General features: G+C 36.1%; 1 protein-coding gene across 2 annotated transcripts in view; it reads left to right on the top strand.

Moving 5' to 3' along the window:
* The window catches only part of LOC138140190 (metabotropic glutamate receptor 7-like), a 100,018-nt gene that overhangs the window by 25,160 nt on the left and 51,696 nt on the right, over positions 1-23,162 (top strand). For both annotated transcript variants that reach the window (XM_069060996.1, XM_069060997.1), the window contains exons 2-3: positions 15,913-16,044; positions 18,724-18,903. In XM_069060996.1, coding sequence (XP_068917097.1) covers positions 15,913-16,044; positions 18,724-18,903 — 312 coding nt within the window. The remainder of the gene's footprint in view (positions 1-15,912; positions 16,045-18,723; positions 18,904-23,162) is intronic.

Below are 23,162 nucleotides of genomic sequence, written 5' to 3'. Positions count from 1 at the left end.
TCATCAAAAACAACAACTCCGTCTCCAATCAGTTGCAAATTCATTTTAAACCACTTCTCCTTTCATAAAACTCCACCGATAAATATAAAGATGTGCTTCATTTTTACCGGAATGCGCCAGGTTCAGGACATTTAATTAATGCGATAAAAACTTCCAGATTTTATTACAACAGATGCCACATTTTTAATACTTTTTAATTAACTTTATTTAGTGGAGTCGGCCGCTATTCCTCGTCACCCACCATTAAACATTTAAACAATCGCCGAAATTTCCAATTAACGCGAATTTTACACAATTTTCTCCGCCATTTGACCGCCACCAGATCAAATTTGCTTTATCGCTGAGATAAAGACCGACCCAACCCCCGAAATAAAAATAACCCGCTCGTCTCCTACTTTCAAATGTAACCGTTTAAATTCCTCGCGGCCATAAATCGAAAACAATTCACTAACACAGGTATCGGTCGGAAACAATTGAAATTCTGATTCCCGTCCTGTGTTCACTTTTCAATTGTTTTAATTACTCCTGGAAACAAGAATTCTATCTAGATCTGTACCTTGCCGGAAGCGTTCGCTTTCCTTGCACATCCTTTTATAAAAAGCTATTTGTTTCTGTTGTTTGGCCATTTTGGGGCGCTCTGTTTCGTGGGTGGGGCAGGACTATAAATAACGGAACTTCAGAAAACATTTTATCTGTCAATGTAAGATAAAAATATTTTCTAAACATCCTTGCTGAGCAGACAGGAGGCGGACCGTTAACTTTGAAAACTAATGGAAAATAAGAATAATTACAGTCGCTATTCTGCTTCCCCCGGTACACTTAAGTGATCATTTGCTCGTTTGTTATCAGATTTTTCTAAATTTTTTCCATTCAGGGTGGAGGCGTGAAATTTGAAGTTTGCTGAAATTTATGTTGTCGATTATGTCTCCTCGCTAAACAGTTTTTATTGCAGCTTTATTCACATTGTCCTGGACTTAACCGTAGAATGGCGAATGGTGTGGAGGACTTTCCGAGATTTATTGATTATGTATTTAATAACTTTATAGCAACGCGATCACACCAAACACTTCTTCACCGAATCAGACCTATCCATGTAAAACTACTTGTACTAAATTACAAGTAAACATTATGACCGTGCGAAATGCATCAACTGCAGCACCATCCTGCTGTATTCCATCGTCATCCTCCAAACAAACAACATTTCTTGTTTGGTGTTGGACGAATTTAATGTTTCATTTGATTTGCCGAACTAAGCACGTCTGTCGTATTGATTTGGTAAAAATTGGCTAAAGCTCGAGAAAAGCGTCGAAGCTCGGCCCCTTCGCTCCCGTATTTCGACGTAATGTCGTTTAATCAGTCCCATTTAAAATAACAATGTTTCACGACCACCACTTCCATTTCGTTGGTAATTAATTTCGAGAGGAGCCTCATATGCGTGATGAGTCGCCTCATTAAAATTTCCTTGAGACTTTTGGACCGCTTGAAAGAAGGTTTTTGTAAAGAGTCTCCAAATTAAAATTCCTCTTTATTGTCGCACATTTTCGTCGATTGTGGGTCCTCCAAAATAATCGACAAAGCTAGCCCACTTTTCATTCGAAGCTCGAAAGAAAAACGCACGGAATTCGATGGGGTTCGCGTCTCTGCTTGATTAATCGCGCGACTTCTTTTGATAATTACCGACAGCTGTCGGTAAACTGTGGCAAAGACCAATCGACCGGTATACATCGACCTGGGGGTTCTCATTTAGGCGACCTTACTGACTGCCGAAATTGATTATAATGGGGGTATAAATTCCCAACTTGCGAGATTCCTTCGCTTTACCCAATCGGGACAATTTTGGGCAAATGCTACACCGCAATTTTTAACATTCTCACATTTACTGCCCTCTGAGAAACAATCTCCCAATAATCTTCGAACTGATTGTGCCAAAATGTCCCGTTTCATCCATTAATCAATTTTATTTCTTCACATTACGGTCTTCACTCGATTTCACACATCGAGATAATTACGTTTCTAAATTCGCAATACGCCCCACCGTGGTTTTGGGGGTTGGGGGTTGGTGGTTAATATGTGGTGAATAGTTATTTGTGTATCAAGGCCAAAAAGTGCATATTTTTCGTCCCAGTCTAAGTTTTCTGGCCGAGGCGCAGCCGAGGCTTGAAAACACCCGAGGATAAAAGGCACCTTTTGGCAGAGGTGCACATTTATTTTGTATCTGCCTTTTTCAAATAGATAAAAATTTATTAATACACATTAACAATTTTTTTTGTATTTGTTACCAGTTTGTCAACAAAACTACAAATTTACTGTTTGCAATATGTACTTATTTACATAATTTACGGTGACAGGACAATTATCGGTTTTATCGGTTTCGTTGCTAACTTACTAAAGAGGCCAACAGATGGCGCCACGATCAGCGTCCGAAAAAGAGTTACTTTTCGTCCGCTTGTGAGTATGTAAAATTAGCGTTGTTGTTGAGGGTAATTTTCGGAACAGGCTATAAAAATGTGAAAGGGAAATTGAGATTGTCATTATGAGGTGGATCATCGTGTATGGACGAGGGAGCCAAGCATCAGAAAAATAATGCGTCGGTTGGGAAAGTTTTTACAGTAGGTTTTTAAGTCACAGTTGCAATTAAATTTGCATTTAAATGCGGCATTAAGCAAAAGGTAAATAAGAGAAAAAGCCGGCGTAAAAATTTTAGTTGCGTGCGTGATTCCGGTTTTTCTCTGTCACTCTTTGCCGGCAGTTCCAAAAACAAACCAAAAAACAAATGTACAGGAATCCGTCAAGATCGGCGAACATAATCGAAAGTCATTAATACAAGTTGAATTATGGGGGTTCCTAATTGGCTGGAAGTTCCGTAAATACGGGCCCGTCTATGGGTGATGGAATTGCTCTCAAATGCGGCCTTTCACACGTTTTGATAGATGGCAGCTATTTTCAAGCTAGATGACAGAAAGGGATGTCAATTATATTAATGTCTATACATATTGCCTACCACACACAGGTAGGTAGACATCGCAGGAATTTCATATCGATTGTATCACTCGCATTTTGCATAAAGCCTTCCTATTTTCGCATCAAATTCATCCTGTCACTTTAGTCACAGTGTTTCGTTACAAGTGGGCGTTAAGCTTTGGAGATAATATTCGCGAAGCCGCAACAAGTTACGTATTTATAATTACAAGCAGGGGTTTTTACAAGACTCGTTCAATTAAAATAAAACGAGAAGATTGGTTTGAAAGAAATTGTACAGTTTTACCACCTGATGCACACCCACCGACATTATCGAACAGTTTTCATGTGAAAAATTTATTGCGCATATAAAGCTCCTGGAAAGCTGCAATAAAGACAACAGGTTAAATAGCATTTCCGAATATGTGGAATAAAAATGTATTTCGCGGCCAGAGTTGGATAAGAATAAATATGAGTGTTATTAAACATTTGAAGATAAAGTGTTTGTAGAGCTTTCGGTGAAAGCTCGACTGTTTTTGTACGGTTTGCGTGAAATGGTGTACCTAGATTGCGTGTGAAGTTTTCTAGGTTCGACTAGTTACAAGTGTTTCACGGTCACAAGAAAGTAATGGTTATTACAATGGGTTACACGAATTCGCGTCAGCCCACATTCCTCAAAACACAATCCAAACGTCCCGAAGTTTACGTGAAAAGGAAATTAATGAAGTGAGCCTTCCATCTGAGATTGTATCCCGTCGGCTGGACAAGCCGGGATTAGAATGTCCAAACAACATTATACCCCCGCCATTTTTTAGCATTTATATGAGCCGAAACATCTGACAAATTGGCTTTTAATGGGTGGGATTTGTGTGCCGGAGCAGCCGGCTCGAATTGGATTTTTAAGCGGAGCATTTTATTTGATTTCCGGAGGTGTCGATCTCTTGGGGCGAGGGAAACAGGATATCTGAAACCGCATTGTAAAATTCGCGCGAGGTGAATCGTTGTAAACGTGACGGTTAATCATGTGTACGATTCGTCCTGGGAGCGGGCGCAGGATGGAGACGTAAATGTGGCCAATTAAAAGTGGCAGAAGTCGGCGCGGTTGGGGCGGCGACGGCTGCCGGCATTTGCGTCTTCATCGTCTGGACCCTGCGAAGTCGTCGCTGCTGACAATTTGACGAGGGCGAAATTTAAAATAGCAGACGGAGGGTCGGAGGTGGTTAATACTTTAATTGAAGAGTCGAGAGGACCTGGAATATGGCGTGATCGATGGTTCGAAGGGACAAGTGTGGCCGACGGACGGGGCATCCCAGGCGTGGAAAGATTAGCACGTTTTGCAGGGAAGAGCGCCAGGACGCAATCATCTGAAGTGGGTTGTACGCTCTGATTTATAACGGCAACTCCGTCGAATTGAAAGAGCGACGCTGCCGCACACGGGACTAAACAAAGATAAATTACTATTTGAACAGTGTGGAGGACTCTAATCGAATATTCGCATATTATGACGGTCCTCCGATTGAGCGTCTTAAGCGAACGCGCCAATTTTCAAAATATCATTTTTACCGAAGCTCTCGAACCCTCGTCACATTTTAATAATTAGCAAACTGGGGCACCAACTGTATCAATCACCAGCTTCACGTAGATTAGGGTTCAAAACCTAATACATTTGTATGGATCAACCAAGGCAATGCTTATGACGATTAATCACTTCGTTAATATCCTCGAATAAAATTCTAAACCCCGATCCTTAAAACACACTAACTCGCACCAACTTTTAATTCAGTCATTTCTCTCTGTCATACATTTCTCAGCCCTTTCACAATAAACTATCCTCCGAGATTTATAATTAAGATAACTCAAACGCCATTTTGCTCTAGTTTCCACGATCAACGGAAAATCTGAGGCGACATTCGACCTATTGACCCATCGAAGCAAACCTCGCAAATAATCTGAGAGTAAAACGAAATGCGCATTGATATTCTATCGAATTCGTCCCAATTTCTATCTCTAACAACCAAAAACCGCCGCCGATTTAAAATTAAACTGTCATTCTTGGTCCCATCGCAAGTATAACTGGTTGCCTATCTACGTTTCATCTGTCAACAATCAATTTAAATATTTTTCTATTAAACAAAGAATATGCTGTAACGGCATGCTCGTAAGTGTCATTAGACCACATAAATTTTGTTTAGTGGCTCGGAGACCCTTCCCGCGCCAATAAAACTGGCACCGAAGAGTTGTTATTGGTTGATTTGAAAAATTATATCTTTATCAGTGCAAACAAATGTAGCAATAACTCTTTTTTCCTATAAGAATTCATAAGAAACGGTCATAACTTGTGCTAAGCTTTTTGGGAAAGGCCTTCTCCTCGATACGCATCGGATAAGCTCAATAATAAAACTTTCCACGTCAAGTTTTCGCTAACACAATAAAGAAAAAAATGCTCAATTATCTTGATCAAGTCCACAATAAAAACCACATAAAACGAAGGTAAATGTTATTAATACTAAAACTCAAAATCAAGCCAGACGATGCAGTATTTTTCTATTAGTCTCTGCAGGTGGAGTTTATTTAATTGCACGACTGAGACTTAACAGCGTAAAGCACGCTTCGTTTCATTCGAACAAGAAAGAACTCCGGAATTTTTTCTATTCTGTACTTCTCATTTTATTTTTGTGAAGAATCGACGGTGCACTAGAACGACGAGTAACAATTGAAAATAATTTTCGTCGGACCATTCTGGAGCGTTTAGGTAAAGTTCCGTGGCGTGAAAGGCCCATCATAAAGTTCATAAATCATCGACGATTACGCGTCAAAACGTACTTCAAACCCCATAATTAGGTGTCCGTAAAGATTCCCCAGTACATGTTGGTATTGATGAAGCGAAGGTATAACAGGTAATGAGTTTATTATGCGCTATCCTGGAAGTTTGTTATATAAGTTTGGGACGAAACAGTGGTGGAGGCAACTATTTGCAAGATTAATGAACTTTAATATTGAATGCTATAGCGAACAATTAACTCATACACTAAAACAACTTGACACTTGCTTTGTTATACGGAACTGACGTTATCGACGTAGATAAGATGATTGTCGTTGCTTCTGTACCAGAACTCGGATATCAAATTCTCACTGGCTTTACGCCAACCAGATGCTTTCCATGTCAAATATTTACTTCAACACAATTAGTTCAGAAACGAAAAAATACTTCTGTTTTTGTTGACACGGAGTATCTGTTTACGCGACTGCAAAGCTGTGAACTCCTGCAAAACACGAATTATTTACAATTAAATTCGAGCAAAAGAATGTGCAGACACAAACGTGAAGTACTGAGCATTGAAGGAACAATAGAACCCGGTAGGTGCTCCTAATTGACACAAAGTACGGTACATTTGTATTTTGAAAGTTCTTGCCGCCATATTGCTCATCGTATTGTTAACACACAGATTGATGGCAGCAATAAACTCAGAAATAAAATACAGATATTGGAAAGTGATTTGTTCTACCTGACACAAGCAGAATTCTTTGCAAGTTTAAATGCTACCACGGTCAATGTTCCCAATAGATGATATTACAGAAATCTGTAACAATCTGTATGTCAATAACATCAAATTAATGTACCAAATTAAAATAAAAGTTATGATCCTAACATGTGATTTTATCGCTCTCAGATTTATTGTGCAACACTCAACGAGATATTTTTGAAATAAACAAGTATGAGACGTTGTGTCTCTTAAGTTTTGAAAAATTTTGTGGTTTAATAATTTATTTGGTAATGATTGATGCCTCTATTATGGTTAGATGTGACTGAGACACAGCTGAAGTTAGACTCGTGGCATGTAGATGTAATAAACACTAATTGTGCCCTAGAGGCTCACTCAGTATCGTGGAGTTAAGTTCAATATCATACATTATTTAGGGTGTCTCTTCGTTAGGCCCGAAATTAACTAATTACGTAATTTCTCGATTAGATTTTTGCGATAATTGTAGAAAACATATTGGAAAAAGAACATGTCTGATGTGGACCATCGTAAAAGTATCAGTGACGTTTAATGTTTGGCAAGAGTGCTTTGTTATAATTCAATATGTCAGAGCTATGCTAAACAGTTGGCGATGTTTCTGTGCAATAAATATTCCAGCAAGAACGAAGAACATCATTAGTAACAGTGGGATAGTGGTTTCGATATTGAACGTCTTTTAAATTTATAATCAAAGTTTAATTAAAACGAACTTGACCTTTAAACCAGGAATTCATTTGTAGCTGCCATCGGTTCAATTAGTAGTAAATTACAACTGTTAATAACGATATCGGTATTTGTGAATTAGAATGAATAAACGTAATAGCACCTGAATGATTTTGGTTTCATTTCTGGTCGAAATTCCATTAAGCTCTGACACTGCTGAAACGAGTGGGTCATGAGCATCGTGTATGGCTGGTTAATGACGCGAACGTTCTGTATGGATGATAACACCGCATGACCAAACAAGCTTGTGCAGTCAGATATGCGAATTTGTGCACTAAAGTTTATTAATGAGGGACCCAACAAACGATATTTTCTTTGCACGATTTCCTCACCGCAAAAATCAAACCTGCAAATGCTTAACGTAAGCCGGAAGCTCCATAAAACTCGGTTTAATTAAACTGTCATTCGGGAACACATTTTTCACCAACATGTACAAGCCGAGCGACGTTAATCTAATAACGTGAAGAGTAGACAATTGCGGCGGATTAAAATGGCACAGAAACTGCCACTATCAATATTTTTGGAATCGCTCGACGGTGCGTTTTAGTTTTAAATTATTCATTTTGTCAAAGTTTCATGTTGCTTCGGCAGTCCCTGCTCGTGCACTTTTTCCCAGTCAGTTGCTTCCTTATTCTGTTTGTTTGGTCGATCGCTTGAATTTGCATATCGAAACGTTTAGGGAAAATGTTTCTCACCCACACTTAAGTACCTATCTTTTCTTATTGTCTCGACGCAATATATTCAGAGAGGCGCAAGACCTCTCAATTCTGTTCTGTTTTTTATATAAATGTTTGTCCTCCGTTCAATCTTCTTTATCCTTAATACATTCTCTCGACTTACCAGAAACAAGAGCTACAGCCACCGATGGTTTTCTAAGGAACTATACAGGGTGTTATTGAAAGTTGTACAGATATTTTAACCACGAGCTACTGGCTTCATGTAGAACTCGGAAAAAATATTTAAAAAATTCTATGTCAAAAAATAAAATAACATTTATTTTTTGAGCTACAATTTTTTACAACTGCTTTTAGTTTTCTACGTTGTTCTACAAACTCGTAGGTAAAATTTCGGCACATTTTAAAAATACACCCTGTATATCATGTTTTATAAAATGTACGCCAATGCGAAGTAACCTATAAGAAATATGCTTTAAAACAATGAAATCGCATTAGTGTACGTTCTATAAAATATGATATACAGGGTGTATTTTTAAAATGTGCTGAAATTTTACCTACGAGGTTGTTTGACAACGTAGAAGACTAAAAGCAATTTAAAAAAATTCAAATGACATTTATTTTTTGACATAGAATTTTTTGATATTGATATTTTTGTATTTATGCTCCAATTTCTGGCATCATAGTTTAGTTATTTCTTTGTAATTTTGATTTTCAAAATTGTTGTGGTTATTTTAACGTTGTTATGTCTGTTTAGAGTCAGTTGTGAATGGCTCGTGGCACTCCTTGGTTTAGTTGATACCGGAGAAGGGTTAATTATAGTTTTGTTAGCTTTATGTTTACATGACAAAAGCAAGGAGTTAACGATGTTTGTCGTCGATATTATCTGTAATCCTTGGGAGTCGATACCTACAAGGACACCAACACTTTGATAAATCTCCTTTAAAATGCACAGGTGAATCGAAGCTAATATGGTTAAATTTGTCACGAAATCGCGTTATTCGATCCTGGTTTGCGAAAGCTACAAACATTTTACTCTTGATTTCGTGTCTCTCCTTTCTCGATTAATGCATACTATTTGAATAATATATTAGAAATCTTCGCACGGCATTCCCCGGAGTGACTTTTATCTTTCGTGATACGAAAGACGTCAAACGCCACAATAAACGTTGCATTTCTTTTTTTGTATCTTGAGAACAGCTTGTCAAGGTTTATTCAACCTGCGTACGTCTGAGGGAGAAATAATTGAATACCTTATTGTCCTGCGCTAGTTTCGGTCTAAATTATTTCTGCGCTGTGACCAAGCTTCGTTCGTCCATTAGTCATAAATTGTGAGCCTTTTAGGAAAGCCTTGACCATGTCCATCTATGTTTAATTTTCCGACATTGTACAGAAACCGTAGCTAATGTAATTAATCCTGTCGGGGTTGATAGGTAGAGAGATTTAAAGCTCTGAGAATTTAGCCTTATGTTTACAGTCCGAACAAACACATCAAGAAAGATGATTTATGAAGCTCAGTCGTTCACTTCAAATTCAGGCTCTGCCATACTCAAAACTACTAGGATATCCTTATTATCTAAGCGCCAGATCCCAACCTATCATCTGACTCGAATACCTTTCACGATTCAGGAAAATTGTTGCTTACTTTCAGACTTGCATTGCTTCTAACAAGCTGTCAAATTGACTCCTGTCTTTCACAAAACACCCGCATTAATGTGCACCTAACACTTGCAAATCCAAATGCGCAAAGCCATTTCCTGCACCGTATTTTATTACGCGCATTTGAACACTTCCAATTTCCTCAGGAGCTAACGATGGCAGCTGCTTTTATTAGACTTGTTTCAAAGTAGCTAACCTTAAAATATATGACTTTATACACCTTTCTAAACGCATTTCAATACGTTGTGTGTCAAAAATGGAGGCTCAGACAGTCAACAACAAAGTTAGTAAAACACAAACAATTGAAACATAAAAACGATATCGGAAAATTACTACAATTGGAACGTTGTGAAATTGGTGGATGCGCCGGGAAATTTGTTAAATTTAAATTAAAACTGAAAGTTTTGCTAAGAATCTTTAATACATTTTATTTCAAGTTATTAGAATTCCAAAAAAGTAATTCGGGTTGTTTTTGATGTTCTGCGGTACGTCTCAACACGTTATGCGTGAAAAATGAAGGGTGCTACCAGCAGGGAAATAATCGAAGGTCAATTTTATTACTAAAAATTTTCTTCAACATTTTATTATTTCATATAACCGGGAAAACCGAGTTTAGAGCAGTTTTCAGCAAAAAAAAAGAAATACTAAAATGCTAACGAATTAATACAATTGGTGGATGCGCCGGACAAATTTTAAAAATCGAATAAAAATGAAATGTAATGGGGAATATCTGAAATCAATTTTATTTCAAGTTTTTAGAATTCTAAAATGCTAGTTCAGGTAGTTCTTAATATTTTTTTATGCATATCAATATGGTTTGCGTCAACAATGAATGGTCAGATAATAATCGGAAACATAAACAAAAGTTACTTTTGTTACTGAAATAAAACAGAACATTTTATATTATCTAATTAGTAAAAATCGAATTTAGGGCTGTTTTCAGGAAGGACAATGGTATTGAAACACTAAAAAATCTATACAACTGGAAAATGGTAAAAAGGGTGGATGCGTTGTACGAATGTTTTAAAACTCAAACAAAAATTAAATATTTTGTGAAAAAGCTAACACAAATTGTATTTGCGGTTATTAAAACTTTAAAATGTTGTTTTTGGAGTTTTGCGGCGCGTATCAAAACAATGTGCGTCAAAAATGAAGGGTCATATAATCAGCAACGTAATCAAAAGTCACTTTTGTTACCGTGTGACTGAAATAAGACAATTTCTAATAAAGTAAAACTCGAAATTAGAGCTGTTTTTAATAAAAAAGAAATATGGAATCACTAAGAAACTAGAATAGTTGGGAAATGTTAAAATTGGTGGATGCGCCGGACGCATTTTTAAAATTTCAATGAAAATTAAATTGTTTGTAAAAGAAATGTTTTCAACTATTATTTTAAGTTACAAATAATTTAAAAAAGTAGTTCAGGTGGTTTCTGATGTCCTGTGAAAGCTTGAAATCCCAACTAATTGTGTCCGCGCTTAATTCGGACACTGAGCTTTTCGGATTAAACTGGTTAGATTTATGAAGCACTGTTTTACCAAAAATGAGCAATTATTATCCCTTCGTTCATATTCTAGTGTGCAGAGATTTAAGTAAAGTTTAAAAAGGTTGTTGAAAATTGAGTGGGTACTTTGTTGGGAAATTTTTTGCACATGTTCGACGCAACGAAAGTTTCAAATATAAATAGCAAAAGGTGACATTCTTGTAGAACGCACCTACATGTAGTCGCATTCGCTATGTAGATGTGAATTGATTTTCGGAGAGGATACAAACGGAAATTTATTTTTAGAAACAAAATTGTAAATGTGTCGAGTCAGGAAATAATTTCGCGAACAACCTGAGGCTATCAACAAAAAGAAAACCGATGGAGATCACATTTGCAATCGGTATGCATTATTAATTCAGCGAAAAGTGCGCGGCGGAAAATTTCAATCAAATTTCCGTTGCATTATGTACAATTCTCAAATTGGTCCGTTCTAAAAATCAAAAAGAACTAAACGCCGTAAACACGTACGGAACGTGAGTCAATAGTGAGACAAAATCAGCCGAACTGGCCGACAATTTAGATTGAAGTATTGCCCTTAGCGGCGAGAAGCAATATAACTGTCTTAGTGGTACTCCTGGGGTTGGCTTAAACTATGTGACGCAATGTTGCTGCTTCCAGTCCTGTCCTTCCTGTCCCTCACTATTATGTAATCCTTGCAGTCAACAAATGTCATAGCATACCAATTAGTTTTCCAAACATTTCAAAGCGTGCCTCGGCTGCAAATAGACGGACAATTCCTTGTTTATGTAGTGTATTGTTAGGCTTCACCTGACTGTAATTTCTGTATTTGAATAAATTAGCACCACCTCCCCTTTAATTTTACTGGAAATGTTGCGTGACACGGAATCTTAACATCGGCCAACGAGTCGAGGATCATGTGTCAGAAACAAGTGTGATTGACGGCCATTTCGAGGGTGCTTTATAACTTGTCAGTTAACAAAGATCATTTAGACAATACGTTTTATTACATCCCTCACGATATGACAAAAATGCCTGTGTCGCAGATTACACTAATATCGATAAAAAATTGATAAAAATAGAAAAATAACAAATGATAAGCTAAACAACACCACATGGTATTGACATTTCAATATACAGATTTATTCACGTAAGATGACGAGCCTGACCAGGTAAAAATGCAACCCAAAATACATTTTATAAAGCTAGCTCGATCCCTATTATATTATCATAATGCACATAAAACATAGCTAGTCAGGCTAACGAATGTCAAGTTCTGAAAAATACTTCTCTCAACAATAATAAGCAATTAAAATCACAAAAGTAATGAGTAAGTAGGATCATGTCGGTTTGTTCGAAAATATTTTCAAGTACTAAATATGAACGAAAAATGCAATGACAGATATACCGTTCAAACTAATAGAATATCTACTTGGATTCCGATTTAATTTTTAAATACCAAAACACAATGAATGCTTTGTAAAATGTATTTTGGGTTGCATTTTTACCTGGTCAGAATCGTCACCTTCCGTGAATAACCCTGTATAATCGAATTTCAATTTTTGATGTAAGTTTCTTTTTAACTCTAGTAACAGTCTTGTTTAAATAAGATACATTTTAAGATTATCATCTGTCATAGATTTTATATTAATCAATCAATTATTCGAAGCTCTTAAAATAATCTTCTAAAAATATTCGAACGTCTCACAGAAGAAATCAAAAGAGCGTACAAGTATTGAGTTTCAAGCCACTATAAATATCACATCTGAACTTTAATTTAAGTTTTCTTTAGGTTTACGACTGTCATTCATACATTTCGATGAAATGATTCGAGAATTTTTGTTGAAGAATTAGGAATTTGTTACCATTCGCGTCTCGTATCTAATGAAGAATAATTACCTGGTGGTAATTAATGTGTAGGTGTAATTCTAGACAAAAACAAATTATGTAATAGTGGTTAATCCGAACAAATTTGATAAGGAAAAAAAAAAGAGTGTGCTTAAGACCGCACTACACAAGTGAAAACTTCTATGACGTTCGTAATTGATTGTAAGTAATATACAGGGTGTTTTCGAAGTTGAGGCGTTCCTTGTGACACGAGGTACTATACATTATTCTTAAGAATTTTAGCCTAAATCTTCTTAGTAAAATGTTTGTATTAACGGAGATAATTGATTGTATATTTTTATTGTTTTCTAAAATTTTGAGTCCGGTCCTGTCTATTTCTCCGCGGTACTATATTAATAACTGACATGGCCCAGGAAATCGATCTGCGTACTCTCTGGAAGCCGCAGCTACATTCTGATAAGTGATAACATTGTCCATACATTAGCAACATTAGCTCATTATTTTCGTAATGATAAACCATTCCGACTAATTAGATGACAACTGTGACAACATTTTTGATTAACGTCCGTGCTCATTTGATTTTTTTTGTCAATTCTAATTTCTAACAAATCAGCGCAAATTTGAGGAGGACCGATTTCAAAAATTTCAAAAAAATTAACTTATTGTATCTTCATTGCCGTACACATTTTACTAAGGTGATTTTGGCTAAAACTCTTTAGAACAACGCATACTATCACATGTTAAAAGGAACGCCTCAACTTCGAAAACACCCTGTATATTACATATTACTAAATACGACATCCATCAGAATTTACAATTTTTGTCGTGTCCATAATTTTTATATAGTGAGAGGCAAAAGTATGGAATAAATCCTTTAAAAATTAAACAAATTTTTTTTCAAAAAAATCTTTGGACGCGTCAATTTTATTTTAAAAATACATATTTTAATACCAAATAAAATTCCAAGCAGTCATTTGTTTTCGAGTAATGACGTCATCGATACTTTTTAAATGGAAACCCGATTTTTTTTTATTCTGATAGCCCTTTTAATTGTTTAAACGACAGTATAAAAATTTTGTTATCTTACATAAGGAACTTTTTTGAGAAAAAAAAAATATAAATTTTATAACCAACAAAAACAAGTCAAAAACTGTGTTAAGTACTCGCTCGCTCGGCTAAACTCGGCTCCCGAATAAGCCTTTCACCTCGGAGCGTGTGACGTGACGGCGTGACGGTAAATCTAATTGACTGCCAGGGAATAATATCGTGGTGGATCTAAAGAAGTTTTCACTTCAATAATATAAACAAGAATTAATTAAAGAGTTTGAAAAATTAGGAGTAAAGTATCATTGTACACTGTTATTGGGTAAATATAGCTAACGGGTTATTTTGTGCCGTTTGTATAAATGTTTATGAATTGTAAAAACTTTGCCGGTTAAATCTTTATTTAAGCTGATTGAAGATAAAATATGAGATTATATCTTGCATGTAACCTTTTTCTGTGGAGCGCTCTTGTCGTTAGTGAACCGTATAAGTAAAATTTAAGGTAGAAAGAGTTTTTGTCCTTTCAAGTTCCCTAACAAAGAGAAAATTCTGTGCTTGTTATATGATGAGACTAAACCGTCTTTTGTGGCATTGTTTGCCGTCCGGGTTCATTTTCATAATTAAACTAGTTGTATTTGTCCGTGATAAGAATTTAATGTAACAAGAACGGTCGCAAATAAGTTTATTTAAAGGATGCTTGAAAATGTTGTTTTTACCGGCGTTAATGGCGGCTTTTATGTGCCCAGGCAAAACATGAAGTTGAAATATCATCAAGCTCAGTCCATTAGAGCCAACATAAAACGCAACTTTACTAGGTGCACTATTTGACAAACAACCGCGACAGTTCTGGTTGTAATTTAGGGAATTATGGGATGCAGATTATGCCCAAGTTTTTGTACAAATTCCCTTTCAATTATTCAGCAAGTGGGTAGTCAGCATGTTCATGACACGATCGCACTTGAGGAGCTTCGCCGACCGCGAATTTAATCGAAAATAAAGCTAGGTCCTCAAGAGTTCCTCCACTATATCTACAACTATCTACAAAATATTAGCACAATTGAAAAACAAAAATGGTGGATGCGCCGGGAAATTATTTTAAAATTCAAACAGGGATAAAATTGTTTGGAAGAATACTCAAACAAAAATATAAACAAATCAAGCAACCGAGGTGAAAAAAATTAAAATGCTATCAAACAGTTATTACAAATTACAATAAAGGTGGATGCGCCGGGTCAATTTGTAATAACTTGCGTTTCACAACTGAACCTTGCGCAGTAGCTTGCAAATAACATAAAAAGAACTCTTCAAGTGTACCTCGTCATATTTATGACGTGTTTAATAAGAACATATTAAAACTGAGATAATAGAAAATGTCAGTACCACGCACAGCATCTCAGAAAGAATTTTTCCGTCGGCCGTTTTAAAATTGGATTTGTTTTGCTGATTGTCTGGAGAAAACTGAACACTCCTTCAATATTTAACTATACACATATTTGTTTATAACCCAGAAGTGATGTTTGCAATATTGTTCTATTTGCCTCCAGGGTGCGTTACAAATTACCAACTTTTGTTGACATCTCGCGTATGCGATCGCATTTTTTTCGTCTAAACGACAATTGTATTTGTTTTGTCGCATTTTCCTGAGAGTTAATCGGTGTTTGGGGAACTCAAATGTTCGGTCGGTAAAAATTCGTGATTTATTTTAAAGAGACTAAATGCATTTTAACTCGACGAACAACTGCATTTAGGTATCATGAAATAGCAAGAATTTATCTCTGGATATAGTGTTCCGCTACGTACAAAACAGGGATATAAAAGGAAACAAAATAAACACATTTGTAAAATTTACTGCTTTTAATATAAATACACATAAACCTAAAATCTTCTGTACTCAAGCTAGTACAACCATAGAAATAAAATATTTATGTCTGTCGGTAATTCTTGTTGCTCCATCGGTAACAATGACATTTGATTTTTTCAGGACATGTCGGAGTACAAGTGTGAGTCTGGAAAAGCACCCCTTTATGTCCCGCACAAGCCGGTCACAGCTGTCATTGGGGCCTCTTTCAGTGTTGTCTCCATCATGGTGGCGAACATCTTGAGATTATTCAAGGTAGGTACGGCATTCACCAACTGTTTTTCTTTTTTATTGTTCGAATTTAACACGTTTAGTGTCGATTTTGGAGCAATTCCAATTAGATTTTGACGGCCTCGTTGTCGATATTTCGAAAATAATTGTTTGTAACTGCGAAAGTCCTAAAAGCACTTATCTAAAGTGGACACATACTTCGAAAATAGGGTAGAGAAGCGACAATAACATGGGTCGCATTAGGGATCATTTTAATTCTGCGTGAGTACTGGGAAAAGGAGAATGAAACAGGTATTCGCCTTAGTTTAACATGACAGCTTGCCGATCATTACCTCTAATGCGAATAATTTCCTGAAATCCAGGAATTTATCTGAATACGCTGCACTAAGTTAACTTTGTACTATTTTGCCGGATCGTTTAATGAACAAAGTTGGGACGGGTTTATTAAATTTTCACCTATTTTTCACGCCGAACTTTCCCACGACCAATTATTATGAAAATAAATAACGAAACCTCGCCAAAACAAAATCTGGTTGTTGCGAAGATAGCTCACAACGGGGTTGGCAGTTTACCGTTGTCTTTTAACTATTTCCCGCAAAAGTTTGCCAACTTGCTAAATGTACAACACAATAATTCGAGCTTTTAGTATTACTAAAAATGGCACATTTCTGTTTTCTTCTATTTTTCGCACATCGTACATACGTCTAAGTACCTTCACTAAAAGCACGAAAGTGGTGAGCTCAGATTTCCCTATCACGGTCTGCATACTCTTCTGTTGCACAAAACTTTACTTCTCTTAGTTAATAAACAGTGCATCCCCCAATACATACAGGGTTAATCACGAGAGGGCTACTTCTGATTTTTTTTTGCCGCAACCAACAATACCCATGGCACTAAACACTCAATCAAATATATCGGGCCTTCAAATAAATATATATTTAGAGCAGGCGTAGGCGACATTCTAATTCTGTTAACAGTGTAAAGTAATTTTTGTAGGTAACCAATTATTCTCCGGAGTTACACAGGTTACATAGTAAGCTTTTTCCCAATTTCATATTGTCATATTCCGTGGAGGGGGAATAGGGAGAATGCACTACAAAAATTAAAAATATTTTCTAACCTAATTTTATTTAGTTAAAATGTCAGACGTTTCTTGTGTCATTTTCTACGCTGGAAAACAATTGAATTTCCATAGGTTGCTCTAAATATAAATTTATTTGAAGGCCCTTTATAATTTCTTTTAAATTAGAAATCAAAGTAAGGTGCACTCTTTGAAGTGCGTTTTCTTCAAATACAAGCACAAAAGTTCAGTGTTTATTGTTATTTATGGTGTAGATGATTGTGGAAAATAATAAAAAACAATTTTTTGAGGATTAGCTTTACTTTGGAGTAAAAAAATCTTAAATTTTGTCATTTTTCTTAAAAATGGAACGACAACGTAGCTAGAATAGTATTTTGTCACTGTAGATATGAAGCCTGCTATGCATTGAACAAAGTTAAAGGGCTTATATCTTCTTCAGGAAGAGCGATTTTTTTTTCGTATTTTTCGAGCTCCACTGGGTCCTTTCCTACCACGCTCTGAATTCGGAATTCGCGAATTTTAAGACACCCTGTATAATTATTTTCAAAATTTGAGATCGAGAAGTTGTTGCAATATGTATAATGGGTTGCGGCAAAAAGAAATTCAGAAGTACCCCTTTGATGAATAACCCTGTATAAATTAAATCCCAGAATCGAAAGCACAAGTCCTCTCGGTATTGGACAACTTCTGGATGACTCTCGTCGCTTCATAAAATAATTTTCTCCAGAAATTTCATTAATTTATTTAGAGATTTGTACTTAATTTATTTGCTCACACAAATCTGGAGCCATTCTGCGAGATGATTAAATAAAGATTTGCATATTGTCGAACCTATAATCTCACAAAAGCTCTGTTTATCTTTTAAAATTAACAAACTAATAAAATTCTGTGTAGAGCCTTAAGCCGAAATGTGAAAACAGAGCGTCTCCGTAAGGAAATGTGTTTATTTAAATAACAAATAATCCAGTTCCTCGGCTTTGCCTTATGTTCTTGTTTTATTCATGTGACACATATTTTTGTGTTTGGAACCTTTTCTTTATTTCTTTCAGAATTAAGAGACAAATAGTTTTGAGAGTGTGACAGTCTCGATGTCGCCGTCACAAATTTGCAAAGTCCCACCCTGTACGCCTTTGGGCAACACGACAAGGATGAAATTTAAAGTGACTTCTTTTAACCAGATGCGGCGACAAGAAATTTTCGTGTCAGCTTTTATAAACTTTGCAGTTTTAAATAAGTAAATTCCGGGAGACCGGAATTAAGCTGAGTTAATTATACTTTAAATTGGGCCTGTGTTGATCAACGGAGTTTAACAATTTACGAGCACAATGCAGCGAGTTGTTCTCTTTGAGTGTGCGTAAAGACGTGCATTTAGTATCTTTACAAAGGTTTAATTTTGTTCGGGTGCGTATAAAATTTCATATCTCTTAGGAACAAACAGGGGGATTGTAAGAAATTGCGCTTAAAGCTCGTTGTGTCAAAAAAACGCCATAAAACTTACACCAAAGCCATGTAAAATAACTAGACGGCTATGCAAATAGAATTTCTTTGTGAGAAAGTAACTTCCTTAATTTGTTTTCTTGAGTGAACAATTAGTGAAGAGGGTTGTTTACTGAATGTTTCAGATCCCCCAAGTCAGTTACGCCTCTACCAGCACCGAACTGTCCGACAAGTCCAGATTCGAATATTTCAGCAGAGTGGTACCTCCAGATAATTTCCAGGCCCAAACCATGGTGGAAATTATCAAAGAGATGGGTTGGAAATACGTGTCCACGGTTGCAGTCGAAGGCGACTACGGCGAGAGGGTAAATAACTGCCTCAGTTCACCAACAACAATTTTCCCGATGTTACGAATTCTCGGCGAATACAGCAAACTATTTGCACTTACGTATATTCTTAACGGCAACTTCCAAATCGAAATGTTCGCCGAGAAATATCGCTATGAATTTATGAAGCTGTCAAACACGACGAGGATAAATTTAAATTCCTACACGAAATTAAACAGAGTTATCGCAGAGAACTCGGTTTTGAGTAAACAGGTAAAACGCACAAAGGAGGTGTCCGCCCTTAAAGAAGTTGTAAAAGCGCAATCAAGAAAATACCCAGCTGAAAACCAAAAATTAAATTTCTGCTCCCGACGCGAACAACTTTCCTTTGCGAATTGTACAGCTTCGAAATTTTGGTAATTAAATATGTTGCAATATACTTCAACGCTTTCCAAATCATTTGTTGTCGACTTTTCACGATCAGGAGAGAACGTTGGGGTGATAAAAAAGGTTGATTCGACAACTGTAAATCACCCAGAAAATGTTGCATCAGCAGCAAATAAAATAATCTCGGAATCAGTGAAAACAAACAAATCGTTAATGTATATATGTATATTAAGAATCAGGTTGGACCCGGAACTGAGCCTTGCGGTGCCCCAGAAAGAAAAATTATGAGATTAGAGATGAACAGATCTGATGAGAGATGCTTTGCTTAAGTCACAGAAACTTGTACCACAATATTAGTATCAGAGATTAAGATTATTATAGATGAAATTTCTTATTTTTCTTTTCTCAAACAGAGATGAATTTAAAAAAAAATCTAGTTGACGTGTGATTTGTTGTTGAAGAACTCTTTTAAATCCGTTGTAAATAAGCAATCTAATTAAGATTATATCATTAAGAGTAGAAGTGAGTCTTTTTGTGCTAAGCCCAGAGATTGAAGACCGAGACAAAATCGAGGCCTCAACAAGCACAAGAAGACCTTCTACTCTGAATGATATATCATACTATTTTATCTTCAAGCGGATCACAAAAAAAAATCGGAGATGAACCCTTTTTTTTGTGCAGTTACAGTAATTTGTAATTTCAAATTTTGAAGCAGCAGTAATTCCTACTTCTCTTGTTGCAATATTATTAGTACTTGAAGGTTCAATAATAATAATAATAATAGTCTACTAAAGTTTACTTTTTAACGTTGAACGGCCATCTTGCTATTTTTGATTTTAACATCTGTCATCCATGCACCTCGTGTTACATCATAGTGGCATCGGTTACATATTGGGTAATAATTTCGTTATTTCGCTTTTTTAGAGGCGTTTTTAATAACGGGATAACTTAATTATTAAATATGTCATGTAATTACTGATAAATAAATCGTGATGAATGCTTCAAATGACCTTATATTTGACTCAGTCGAGCCGGCTGTGGACATTTCAACTCTTTAGAAGTCTGGTTACAAAAAAAAGCCACTTCAACCGTTTCTATAGAGATACACAAAGGCGCGATTTTAGACCGCTTGAAGATAACAGTTATTTGTGTATCAAGGTCAAAATGTGTATCTTTTTCGTCCGAGTCTGGGTTTTCTAGCCGAGGCGCAACCGAGGCTTGAAATAGACGAGGACATAAGGCACTTTTTGTCAGAGATGTACATTACATTTTTTAGGCGACCCCACGAACTACAAAGCAAAAAAATTACAAATTTTATAGTATTTGTTATCAGCTTGCCAACAAAACGAGAAATTTACTATTTGCAATACAATTATGTACTTATTTACTGGTGACAGGACAATTATTCTGATTATCATCTGCGATTAGACATTTATTCATCACTTTCGCTGATCTATTAGACATTTCTTCATCACTTTCGCTGTTGCTATCGATTACATGAACGTTCAATTTCTTATTATGCATCAAATAAGCACCAGAAACAAACGATGCAACACTTTTTCTGGCCAATAAAATGCTTTAGTTAAATTTAACTATCAAATATTCATTTGTTTTCAGTCGGTTTACTCGGTTTTGTCGGTTTCGCTGTTAACTTACTAAACAGATCAACACATGGCGCTACGGCTAGCGTACGAAAAAGTGCGTCCGAAAAAGAGTTACTTTTCGTCCGCTTGGGAGTACGTAAAATTACCTTTTTCATTAAGGGTGGCTAAAAATATCTTTATAGTATTAGTTGGAGCGTCCTTTTCCAAACAAAAGCGAAATCGTTACAGAGAAATGTTAAAGAGAAAAAATTTGGAAACTTTTTTCAAGCACGTTTTATTATTACATTCATGTTTACATTGTTTATATTTTTTCAGCTTGTAAAATGTTTGATGTTAACGCCAGTTGGAGTGTTCTTCAGAGTTTTAATGTGAGCCAGTTGATTTTAATAAAGAGTAATTGTCTTGCTTGAGCGAATAAAAAAAATAAGTTTTGCTGAATGTTCTCGTTTGTTCAAATACTGTCATTTTCAAGGTTTGAGGAGACCTCTAGTGATGGAGCAAATTAGAACCGACACAGGTTCGTCACGTTATTTAAAATAGGTAACACAGTCTGTGAAAATTGGATGCAGAAAATATATTTGGGCGAATTTGCGGGTTCGAGTTGCTTTCGTTGCCGTCGCTATATTAGTTTGTATTATCCAAGGAATAAGACGACGAGAGATGAGCCCCTATTGTCACGTTAAATTTGTCAGTTGGTAACCAGGGCGTGTAAAATTGATTCCCGCCAATTCATGTTTTGCTTGGCGCGATAAAAATTCCATCCGGTTTAATTGAATCATAAAACCGGCCGACGCTTGTTTGTTCCATTGTAATTGTTCACACTTGAAAAGAAACCCGAAACGATTTTAACTGTGGCGCGGAAAATTTTCATTTCGAAAAAGATCGAACCCGAAAATGATATTGCATTTAGTTCGGAATGAAACAAACGATTGGGCTCTTATTTCCGATGTGAGATTGCACGGCTCTCTAACTACCGGAAATAGACTGAAGTGACCTCACTAACGCAAATAACTAACTGAAAAAACCCATCCGTGCGGAAATAAAACAAAACGACGGTGTATCAGTCGAGGGAAAATTGGTGGATGCGCCGGGACAGAGGAAAATTTTTTGGCACAATAAAATAATGCATTCTTAAGTAGCAACGCTGGGGGCGGTGATAAATCATAATAATAAAATTTCACGTCAAGTTCTTACAACACACGACATAGCTTATGTGTACAAGGAAATTTTGCCGCATAAATAATGTTATTTTGGGACGTGTCTTCCAAAACACGTAAGCATTTTAGGTATCCCGTTCTATTAAAATAGCGAAAGACACGACGTGTTGTGGATATTAAACACCTCAACTACCTCAACCCTAACTTTTATTCCCTCAAATGGATCTAGAACGAGTATCATAGAAATGCTTCATTTCTCACCGATTTACATTTTACATTATTCAAATTTTATTTAAATCCCAGCTCGCGCCACCAAATTTTAAAGAATTAGAATCTAGGATTATAAAAAAATTTGCATAAAATACTTACTAAAACAAAGTTTTATTGAATAGCGGAGATCATACCAAGAATACCAATTTCCTACGAATTTGCCTGAACCTTTGTTGCTGTTCAAGTGTGTTCTACATACATAACATTTCAAAGTTGCATGCAAAATTATTTGATGCTTCAATGGCGTACTCCTATTTTATTTTCCTCGTGACTCTGGAAATAAAGGAATGTGCTCGCACGAGCAAAGAAACGCCACACTTTTTTTAATTGTATCAACATCGACTGCACCGTTAGAAAATTGAAACAATTAATCCAACAGATAGTTTAATATCATGAAATTTTTAAGTTCTAGTAAATCTTTGACAGGTGAAATCTGATGGTGGAATCATGTTTCTGAAACATTGTTACATCTACGACGTGAAGGAATTAATGAAACAGACGAGAACAAAGAAGTGAGCATCTTGTTCTCGGGGCTTAAGGAAATTAGGAATTTATTTGAAATCTTGCTTTAACCCCATTCAGTCAGTCTCTGCAACATGTAATTTGTCGAGTTTCTGGGATGTGTATTTAACATCTAAAGATAATTATTAAAATGATTCAATTATTTCGATCTGGAAATTAATGTTTACAGTTAGATAATTCTTTGATCCGTTGATTTAACATGTTAACAAATTCATATCACAATTTATGTGATGATCATTTAACAGCACTCAATCCATTGATCTTGTTACGGTTTGTACTTGGCAGTCGTGATATTAACTGTCTATACTCCGGAGAGCTGTTTAATAAGCACCCCTCAATTTAACACAATGATGTGGTT

The sequence above is a fragment of the Tenebrio molitor genome, chromosome X, assembly GCF_963966145.1.
Source record: "Tenebrio molitor chromosome X, icTenMoli1.1, whole genome shotgun sequence".
In the NCBI taxonomy this organism is placed as follows: domain Eukaryota; kingdom Metazoa; phylum Arthropoda; class Insecta; order Coleoptera; family Tenebrionidae; genus Tenebrio; species Tenebrio molitor.
The sequence above is the reverse complement of the archived record's forward strand: the minus strand, read 5'-3'. Positions and strand labels throughout refer to the sequence as shown.